Genomic DNA, 11,580 nt, shown 5'->3' with positions numbered 1-11,580 from the left:
TATAATGTAACATACAATTAAATGTGTACTAATTATTTGCTCTCCACGTTTTTTGTACCTATATACTCCTACTCTTTATGTAATAGATTAAATAATATCAACTCATTTCATAACTATATTTATTAGATATCATTGATTATTTGTTAATAAATCAATGTAACAACTGAGATAAATAAAAACATAACAAGTAAATTTTGTATTAATAATACCGATTTTAATACCGGTATCCCAAAATTCAAATACCAAATATTGGTACTCAGATTTTATTTCGGTATTGTAAACCCTAGCAGCAGTATATATTACACTAATTTTGTAAAATTTTCCAAATTTGTTTAAATATGAAACACAATTTCCGATTTTTTTTAAATAAAAAATTTAGCAAAAACTTTGTGTTTAATTAAAGTAATTGTTACGTTCAGTACATCATTTCTATGCATAACTAATATTTCTAGATAATCACCACATCACATCGACCAATGAAACTTAGACAACGTGCTGCAAAAAATATGTTTCTATTACATTATTCTTATTCGAGGTTTATAAGCGTAATAAAGATATTTTTATAATATTACAAAGTTTTGTACATTAAAATTGCCGCAAGCCAATGGACGCGGTATGAGATTGCCCACCACTGGGTGGACTAACGATGTCATCCGCTGAAAATAAAAACAAGAATGTCTTCGTCTATTGATGTCGTCACAGCTTGGCACCGACAGCCCTTGGGGCCGAAAGGTTCTCGAGCGGTGATCACCAGCTGGTGGACGCGCGTGAGCAGGCTGCCACTAGATGGACCGACCACATATTTAAGGTCGCCGGAAGTCACTGTCGTGACGACCTTCAGGGGAGTTATGCTTTGCAGAACATTCATTGGCAGAAAAAAAAGGAACTCTTTCTTTAGAGACAAATAAAGGTCTTTTTTGAAGACGAGGTTATTAAAAACAAGGAAGATACATTTCTTCCTCTCCTATTCTTCATTTGTTTCTTCATAGCTGAAGGTTGTGTCAGTAAAACGCAATCACAGTATTAATGACGACGCAAACCGTTGCGTTCGATCGTTTTCTTTATTTTCAGAACATACAACTTTATTTTCTGAACTGTTTTAGTGACGTAAAGAGCTCTAATATTATGGTTACAATGTGACAATTTTATAACCTTTTTTATTTGTCACGAGAAATATGAAGGCATCTATTTTTAAACGGTTTTATTTAGTTCGACCCGTACGGAATTTATGTGGGTCAAAATTAGAAGTTGAAATTTAAGCACCTTCCGGTTGTCAGATTGATCTGAAATTTGGTACACATGTTTAATTTAGATGACAATACAATATAATAAAATCAATAACATTATAAATCTAAGATGGTTGCCGATACAAAATGGCGGATTACATATTTTTCCTTAACCCCCTCAATATGGGTATCAAATGAAAGGGCTACACTAGTAAAACACTATGATTATGTCATAATTTAAAATTCAAGATGGACGCCGTACCAATATGGCGGACTAGGTACATATTTTTCCACAACCACGACAATATGGGTATCAAAAAACCGTTTAACTTAAAAGTTTTTTAAATGTTTTTATATTTATTTTCAGAACACTTACAGGCAAATTCAGAAGTCGCTGGATCTAGCAGCACTCAATAGCTCTATATCTTGCAGCGGGCGTCTATCTAAAATAAAAAAGAGACGAAGATAATCTCTATTATTTATATTCATAAGCAGTTGTTAATTATTTTAGTGTCATTATTGGAATTTGTAATTATTACGTAAAAAGCTTCAATATTATGTTACAAACAATTTTATAACTTTTTATTTGTCACGAGAAAGATGAAGGCATTAATTTTACAAATATTGACTTGATATTTTACTTATAAAATTTACTCTAGAATATGTAGCAGCTAAATGAAAAGACCTTTTTCAGTAGATTACTATTACAGTATATGTTCTTTAAGAAAATATTGTTTCAGATTTCATTTCATCGTAGTGCATTGAAACGAAGGTTATACCGAACCGCTAGAGTCCTGTGCGTGCATTCAAAGCCACCATGACGAAATGGCTTCTATGTATGTCAACGCTAGCACGACAGGTATGTTGCACTTTCCTCCTCCATTGGTGTTTTTTTTTAATGGCCCCCGCTATTGGGGGCCTCTTGTACCCCTAACTTTTTGGGATTAGGGACTTTATTGTTCAATAATTTTTTTTCAGTATTTTCTTTATTTATCACTCTCTTTCACGCGACACAATATCTTTCATTCTTTACTTTTGTCCTTCACAATATCTTTCGTTATGCTCTTTTATACCTTTTTTCTTTCCTCGTCTTTCTTCCATCATCTTCTTACTCTAAGGTGGCTAGGTACATTTTATTTATTTTTATTCTTTAATTTTATCTTACATTTAATTTATCTTTATTTACACATTTATTTTACTTTCTTAATTCTTTATTACACATTTCTTTTTCTATTTCTTATTATTAGTTAACAATTTATTTTGTGCAGAGTTTATTAAGTATCTTATTCTATACAGTTTTATTTCTTTCAACCGTATCACTCGCCACCCCACGAGCGAAAGATAGGAATGATCCTTCATTGGTGTTACTGCCCCAGGTAGATCATGACTGGTATATCGGATAGATTTCATTTTAATTCTTTACAATTTTTTTTTGTTAGAAGATACGGCTTGTGACATTTTTATAGTTTAGGAAAATATTGCGAGTTGAACCATGATATCTGTTATATTGTAAAAATCGAATTTTGAATCCACTGGTTTTTATAGTTTAAAATAATAAATTTAGATTTATTACATATATTTATTGTCAATTTTACGTCGTAAAAAGGATGGACGACAAACACTAAGTCAAGCGCTAGTTCATTCATATTTGAACGCAAAAACGAAAGCAATATACACCATCGAACACTTGTACTGATATAAAAAAATACATTTAAAAAACTTTTAAGTTATACGGTTTTTTGATACCCATATTGTGGTGGTTGTGGAAAAACATGTACCTAGTCCGCCATATTGAAACGGCGTCCATCTTGAATTTTAGATTTTGACATAATCGTCATGTTTTACTAGTGTAGCCCTATCATTTGATACCCATATTGAGGGGGTTAAGGAAAAATATATAATCCGCCATTTTGTATCGGCGACTATCTTAGATTTATAATGCTATTGATTTTATTATATTGTATTATCATCTAAATTAAATGTGTGTACCAAATTTCAAATCAATCTGACAACGGGAAGGTGCTTAATTTTAATTTCTCATTTTGACCCAAATAAACAAATTCCGTACGGATCGAACTAAATAAAACCGTTTAAAAAGGTTCACGATACAAAAAGATAGCAGATATTTTATTACCTTACGACTTATAATAACGAAGGTGTTTTAGTACTAAAGAGTATAATTTTTCTCGTATACAATAGGAGATTTTCATTGAAAAAATTAATTTTTCATTTTCAGTGTATTGCTATTCTGGGCGTCTCGTTGGGCATGACTTCAACGAGTCACGTCGTATCGTTCACCTCGGTGATGCTGCCGCAGCTAAAAGAAGTTCAGGACATTGATGATGAACAGGCCTCGTGGATCGGTGAGTTTCGTATAGCTAATTCATTTTTATTACTTACTAGCTGATCCCGCAAACGTTGTTTTGCAAAAAAATTGATATTTTAATTTACAAATAAAAAATAAGGGTTGATCGTAGAGGGGTGAAAATTTATGGTTGTATGTATTCTTGTATGCCGTATCATAAAAAAATAAAAACAAAAAATTTCGCTAAAAAAAAAAAAAATTTAAGTGTGAACAACCTTTATCACTTAGGGGTATAGAAAATAGATAGTAGCCGATTCTCAGACCTACTGAATACGCATATTAAATTTGGTAAAAATCAGTCAAGCCGTTTCAGAGGAGTTCAAGTTCGAACACCGTGACACGAGAATTTTATATATTAGATTTATATTTTATTGTACACTATAGATAATAACTAAAAAAAGAAGTGATATAGTGGTACAAGACGCGGTCTTATCGCTCGAGGCGATCTCTACCAGACAACCTTTGGATGGAGATGAGAAACGTGAAGTAAAGGGCAGTTCCCGGCGTACATACATATAAACATATACATTACTGTACACATATATGCAGATCCTTTTTACCAACAATATAGTAAACAAATTGGCTGATAAAAAACTAAAAAAAAACTTTTAGTACAAATTTGTACCACTATAGTAGACGAGGTAACCGAGTATTTAAGGCTTTGGACTACTAATCCTATGTATTCTGCACGAGTGGGTTCAAATCCCATCCTCGTCATTACCTCTAATTACACATAATAATTTCTGCTATCTTACATGTAAGTGTTATTAACTGCTGAGATACGCGCGGACATTTTGCCTGCGCATGCGCAGCCATCGTACATTCCAGCCAGGACCTTTCCGCGACACACCCGTGCCACTCGCCACGTTCAGCGTTCGGCTCAGTCTCCACGTTCATTTAACTTGAAGCCGTGTTTCTTTAATTCTTGATTAATCTTTAATAAGTGTTACTGTTGTTTACATTTTTGGCGACAATGCTAAAACAAGACGTATTTCTTCGTGCCACTCCGCACATCACGCTCGTCCAGTACCATCTTTGGGCATTGCTTCTCGGACCACAGACAACCGGAAGTAGCACACCAGAGCAAAAATAGACAGGCTCCATTTACCCCACAACCCTCAGACCTCTTGCACTCTTGATTAAATAATATATTTAATTACTTTGCCTCTCATTTAGATGTCCAAGGTCCATTTTTGGGCAATTAGTTCGGTTTAATCAGAGAATTATTGATTTTACATTAATTATTGCAAAGCAGGAGTTGGTGTTGAGTTGTTTTTAAAATTGATCTGATCATTCGTTATAATTCGAAAAGTGACCTTGAATCCTATATATCCTACATATCTATAAACATAAACTCAATTATACAGATATTAGATTCATAATGCAATCTACCGACTTATTCAAAATAGGTGAAATGGCTTTACCAGAGTGAATGTATGTCTCTTATGCTGACAAATAATATTTGGTACAACCTATCTAGAAATAATAGATCATTTAGTGACAATTTAATAAGAAATAAAATCCATTTATTTCCAAATTTAAAATTCTATATACTCTGTATTACTTTATTGCAGTATCAGCCAGTCACATTGCAAAAGAAAAAAAAACGTTTAGTGCATTAAGAAATGTGATTGAAAAAGAGCCATACATTTATTCCGTTATAGCTTTTGCAACTCTCATGTCCTCAACATCTGATTACATTGAGCTTTTATCATTTGCACTATGAAGTGATAAAGCTGTGATTTTATAGAACTTGAGCATATTTAATCTAAGACAATCACTCGATAAAATCTCCTCTACTCTTTACGTTCTTATCTAATATAAATTGTTTAATAATTAAATAGGGATCAGATGATGAATGTCATTAATGCATTATCCTTTGTCCACAGCTTCCATCAATGGTATATCTTTACTAATCGGTTTATTAGTAACGCCATCGCTGATGTCTACATACGGTCGCAGGATCGTGAACTTGATGCGTTCAATTATCCTGTCCATCAGTTGGGGCGCCTTGATATTCACAACTGACGTTCACGCTATCCTCTTCATCAGATTCATCCAAGGCTTCTGTCTCGGACTCGCTGCGATAGTAGTACCAGTTCTGATCGGGGAATACTCCAGTCCGAAGTACAGAGGTGTTGCGCTCACGACAATTTCCTTGGCAATATCAATGGGAGTACTGACAAATCACACGATAGGAACATATTTCTCATGGAAAATCGCTGGTGCGTTTTGCTGCGGCACCACCGTGTTTAACACACTAATAACTCTGCTCTCACCTGAGTCACCGACTTACCTCGCATCACGCGGTAAATTCGATCAATGCAAGGACGCCTTCCGCTGGCTTAGATATCCCGAGGAAGAGGAGGAATTGGAAAAAATGATATCCAAGTACACGTCAGAATCACAGGATAAAATCAAAACGAATTTAATAAAAAAGATAAAGAATAAAGCAATTGATTTTTTTTTAATGTGGAAAAGAAAAGAGTTTTATAAGCCTGTGATAATAATCTTACATTTACACATTATAAACGAGTGGTCCCCGGCTACTGTATTCGACGCGTACACCACTAACATAGTCCACGGTTTAGCTGGCAAGGATGTGAATATACCAGTAATGTTGCTATCAACTGATATACTTCGAGCTGTGTCAAGTATGTGTGCTGTTATTGTTACCAGGAAATGCAGAAGAAGACCAATGTTTCTTGTGACAATCTCCTGTAACATTTTATCTTACATCGCCATGATTGTTTATTCGTACTTAAAAACTCATAACCTTCTAGAGTACGATCACCCGATGATTGGAAAGATTCTGATCCACATCCACGTGTTCACGTTCTCAATCGGCAACATCACGCTGCCTAACATCTTCGCGGGCGAAATATTTGTGTATGAATATCGAGGCATTTCTAACATGATTGGACAAATATTCTTCTGCATGAACTACATTGTTTGCACTAAAACTGCTCTGCATATGATGTCTAGTATGGGATTGCATGGTATGCTGACTGTGTACGCATCGTTAGTTGCGTACGCGCTGGTTGTTACTTGGTTCCTGGTGCCGGAGACCAAGGATAAGACGCTGCAGGAGATTGAAGAAGAATACCGCGGTAAAACTAAAAATGAAGAGAACGCAGAAGTATTGAATAGCCTATTGACAAAAGTAAACCATGTTAATTGACTTAACATAAGACACTCAATAAACATAGAATATTATAATGAAGAAATTTAATAACAATTTTTTTTTTTAATTTCAAAACTAACAACGATTTTGCTTCATATATTTAATTAAACTTATTTACATTAAAATGAGTTTTGATAAATTGTTTTTTGTTTCATTTATCCGCCACAGAAATATGGATTGACTAAATACTCGTGCAATAGTTGGAGCCGAAAGGTTCTCGACTGGTGAACACGAGCCGGTAGGCGCGGCGTGGGCAGGTTCCCCAGCAGGTGGACCGTCGTAGTCAAGATCGTGGGATGTCGCTGGCGGCTGTCAGCTCAATGGCGTTCTTTGGGTAAGGCCGGTTCCTAAATTGACAAAATTAGTCTAGACTTTTTGCATGAAATAGCAGGACAAGTGAACAGTTTTGTCTACAATGAAAAATAGTTCAAAGTCTGCCTAGAATCCTAACATAGACACAGACGGTTTTATGTTTTCTTTTTATGGTCCAGCTGTTAGGGCCTCTGGTGCTCCCCTACCATATGTAGGGGGAATATTTTTTCAATAATAATTTTATCATATCATCTTTTATTTTAATTTTCTTAAATTTAATATCATTGGCGAATATAAAGCTCAACGAATCCGCTGGCTTGGTCGCTTGAAGCGAATGGGATCGGATCGGAGCGTGAAGGTAGCGTACCTGGAAAAACCGAGAGGTCGAAGACTAGTGGGTAGACCCAGGTATCGCTGGATCGATCGCGTTGAGGCAGACTTGCGCGAATTGAATGTCAGCCAATGGCAGACGATGGCGCAAGATAGAGGAAAGTGGAAGTCTCTCGCTTCGGAGGCAAAGACCCACTTTGGGTCACTGAGCTGAGAGTAGAAGTAGTATCTTTTATTTTAATTATCATTTTACATCCTTATTAATGTCAACCATACGTTCTCATTTCTTCACTTTAAATTATCTTTCATTCGTTCCCATTCTTTTCCGTACATACATCACTTCACTTTTATCGCCTTCATTTCTCGATTCGACGTTTATATTTATTCATTTTATAATTATATTTGTTTGGTTTTGACATTACTCTTAATTTTTTTTTGTTATTTCCTACTGGCTATATCGCAGAATAAGTTTGTCACGATTTTAAAACTTTTATCACAGATTGAAAATTTCTTTTATTATTGTTCTTATAACCACTTTTACAGAAGTCATTGCTTGCAAATGAGGCGATGTTCTGCTCTATTCTCTTTGCTAGAATGGCCCTAGACTGGCATTCCAATTTCAACAATCCGAAGATGTTATAAGAGTACAGATGTTTAGTCAATACAATTGATGTTAATTTAAACTTTGTAGTTCACATTACAAAAAAAGGCTTTAAGTATTGCTTGTCTAAAATGACCTAGCAATCCATCAAGGTTCTATGCCCTTGACTCCTAATACAAAACAGGTATTATCGACAAGTTACAACTCAATTTGAGATTCCCCCTAGAGGGGGGTAGCGATGTAAGAGCTCGACCCCTTCCATACAAGTGAAACTTTAGTAAAAAGGGTTCAAAAGTTTACTATTAACAGAAACGTTCTACAGGATCTATTCTAGATCCTTTTCTAACTTTCGAGTTTCCATCTATAGAATCAGCATTTCGAACCAGTAATTATATATGTCGTGTTATAAAAAAATGGGACTCGTAGTACATATTGGTGCATATATGTTTCGTATATATATCTACGTTTTGACTTATCGAAATTACTTGCAAACCTTATTCTAAAGAATAAATATTTGTTTCATTATTACATATACAACCACCTGAACCGAAGGTCACAGGGGAGTCCCCGAAATTCGCTGCTCGTATCTTAAAAGAGAGAGGTTGTATAAGTGCCCTCAGCGCCATATTCCTCGCCATCGTGGAATCAAATATTGACACCTGGAACATCCATTCGTTTTACTTCAATTAGGATATTAGCCGTACTTTTTAATACGTAGAAAAACCATGACACTGTTACAAAGCACGAGTTACAGAACCCTCTAAACAATAAACACTGAACCCTAGGATCAAGAACACGCGAGACCTTGAAGTTATTTATATTTTTTTGTGTGTGGTTTCTTAATTCTAACCGAGTTCTATCTCGAAGTTACTAGAACTATACTTATTAAAAACTGAAACATCATTTTGAAAAGTTTTCCGACTTAGAGTTAATATGCTTGATCGATAGATGTCGCTAAAATAAAATAACAACGTTTTTAAAAGTATGTTTTGTTTACGGTAAGTAATATGTTAAAAGCTACAAATTATAAACACAGATATTGTATATTGAATATATGTATGTTAGACAATGAGAATGTGTAGAATATAGCAATAATATAATATCGCGTGATTTTTTAACTTTTCCTTAGAGACCATCCCTTCAATTTTAAAATGGCTGTTTACTGACAGCCACGGAAATTAACTATTACTCATAAATATTCATAAAATTGTATTGCAAGTGATTATGAACGTCATAAATTCCGCATTTACATAACTGATACAAGATAATGAGGCTATTTGTAAATAGAAAAAGTAATAAAAATTTATGACCAATTACGTTCGTTTGAATGTAATCTTTAGCTTTTATTGCTTTTGTTCGTGTGATAATTGAATTTTTCCTTCTTCTTATTTATTCCATTTTTAAATTTCATTATCTTAATTGACACATGCAAATGTCAAATTTACACAATTGGCACCAGCTGTTTATGCAGTATTGTGTATACGAAACTGGTTCGTTGAATATTTCCTTTTTATCTAGTTTTATACAATAATATTATTCCTTAATTAAAAATTAATTATATTGTGTATTGTGTAGTTATGATGTATTCCCGTGAGAAAAATTATAATATTCTTGAATACGGAACTTCTATAAGTCAAGGAAACAATACTGGACACAATTTTGTTAAGCTTGTTCGTGTTTTAAAATGCAGTTTTAACGCATTTTACGTTTATTGTAGACCGCAACAAAAAATATAAAAAAATGTAAGGTAAACGCAGTTTTTTCTAAAGATATATATCTTTGCAAAATATATAATCTATATCTCTATGGTGGCTCGTTCAGAGCTAGAAAGAAAGAGTTGGGCTTATGTAGAAATTTACACGTAAAAGAGAGAAACGGATAGCTATCGCATGCTAAAGTGGATTTTCGGTACGACAAATTCACGCGTAGAGCGTTTATCTTTTTTGTGCTTTTTGACAAATACGTAAAATGCTTAATAAGAAGCAAATGCAATTTTCAAGATTCCATTATTTAAATGTCACACTCTTTATCCTTACTGAGTTCTAAGTCTTTTTTTTTTGTTTCGGTGGGGGAAATCTTCCGGTATTCAAGATGCCCTACCTCTGGGGGGAGGACAGGGGTATGTGGGATTCCTTCCCACTAAAACTCCCCCCCAGTGGTCGCCCTCTGCGCTAAACGGGGGACCGCGGTATCTCCCGGTCAGGGATCGCCACGTGGTCTTCCGTCGCGCCGTGCTATCTTTCGATAGCCCGTCCCGGGGTATGCGTGGATACGCTACCCCCGAAACCCTCGTGGTGCTATAACGATAGTTCGAGACCACGTCGAACCATCGTCCGCCTCAGAGTCGCCGAAGCTAGTGGGAGTTTAGGGCCCCCACCCTAAACTCTCGCGACTCCGAAGGCCCCGTTTATGGTAGGGGAGCACCATTCATCGGAGGGCCGTCGCGAGGCACGTCTTTGCGCTGATGGCGTCGTCTCCGAGCGGGATCTGTCCTCTGCCGATTCCGTTCGTGAGTTCTAAGTCTGAGCTAACAAGCCGAAGATATAAAGCATATATGTATTATAAGCGTCACCTGCCTTATTCTCTCTCTGAGCCGTATTGAGCTAAGTGAGTTAAAGATATAAAAGAGTGATATATATCCTAAGATCGAAAACATATAAAGCACTCTTTTCTTATAATATATCATTAGACTGCGGCATTTTGGTGAGTGTTTATATTAGTGTATGCAATGTTGTTTGTATTTATGCTCTTATTACTGTTAAAGCATAAATGTCTACGTGTATTAATAAATAAAATAAATATATTTTAATGTTTATTTTCATGACGAAGTATATGCGCGCCATAAATTCGTGTCACTGTGAATAAGTGACATAATTTACATGAAAAAAAAAATAGAGTTCTATTTTCGAATTTGAACATATATATTTTTTTATTTTGATTTCACACTGGCCATTTCTAAAAACCTTCCATTTGACATACGTGTATACTATGTTATTATCATATGGATACTTTTTATTTAAGTTCATACTGCGATGTTAGAAGGCAGAATGTTGGGGTTGAATTTGGAACTAAGAATAAATAGTATACTACATTACCCGGCGATAAATATTGCAAATCGACCTTTGAAAAGAGACAATCGGCTAATTTAGGCTTTTCAGAGCGTTATCTCTGTCGCACTCCTGACAAAACGTCATATAGGTAGTGCACACACAACAACACAATTGTAACATTAGTTGGTACATTATTTTATTTTACGTCGCTGCCCAAACGCTACAGACCGTTAAATGCCTTGAGGTTTAGAACAATGTGCCGGGCCAACTCATCAAAAGATTCTGTCGTAGATTTTTTCTAGAGAAGGTCCGGTAAGAACGGAGGTATATTAAAGTTTTCACATAAGGTCACGTGGTTACGTCTTTTGGATTCGAATCGGGAGCAGTGTCTGAGTAAGTGATGGAAAGTTATTACTAGCTGTCGTACATTTAACATTAGATCATCAACCGGCTTCACTCTTAATTGCACGACTTTTATTTATATTTCAAATATACATATGTCTTATAATGAT

At 35.1% G+C, this 11,580-nt stretch overlaps 1 protein-coding gene across 1 annotated transcript; it reads left to right on the top strand.

Annotated features, from left to right (window-relative positions):
* The first annotated feature begins 2,043 nt into the window (after positions 1–2,043).
* LOC137925149 (facilitated trehalose transporter Tret1-like) lies at positions 2,044–6,772 on the top strand. The gene is made up of 3 exons (XM_068768531.1): positions 2,044–2,085; positions 3,463–3,589; positions 5,481–6,772. The coding sequence occupies exons 1-3, from the start codon at positions 2,044–2,046 to the stop codon at positions 6,770–6,772; spliced, it is 1,461 nt and encodes a 486-aa protein (XP_068624632.1).
* Positions 6,773–11,580: the final 4,808 nt, after the last annotated feature.

The sequence above is a fragment of the Battus philenor genome, unplaced genomic scaffold (genome assembly GCF_028537555.1).
Source record: "Battus philenor isolate CCGP_79_NKW_IND1 unplaced genomic scaffold, ilBatPhil1.0.hap1 SCAF_26, whole genome shotgun sequence".
Classification (NCBI taxonomy): Eukaryota; Metazoa; Arthropoda; class Insecta; order Lepidoptera; family Papilionidae; genus Battus; species Battus philenor.
This window is presented reverse-complemented; position numbering and strand designations above follow the sequence as displayed.

Excerpts from the sequence above, each read along its gene's own strand:
- LOC137925149 (XM_068768531.1), top strand. The coding sequence starts at position 2,044 with ATGACGAAATGGCTTCTATGTATGTCAACGCTAGCACGACAG. Across the intron at positions 2,086-3,462 it reads TGTCAACGCTAGCACGACAG|TGTATTGCTATTCTGGGCGT; the intron begins GTATGTTGCACT and ends TTTCATTTTCAG. Across the intron at positions 3,590-5,480 it reads TGAACAGGCCTCGTGGATCG|CTTCCATCAATGGTATATCT; the intron begins GTGAGTTTCGTA and ends CTTTGTCCACAG.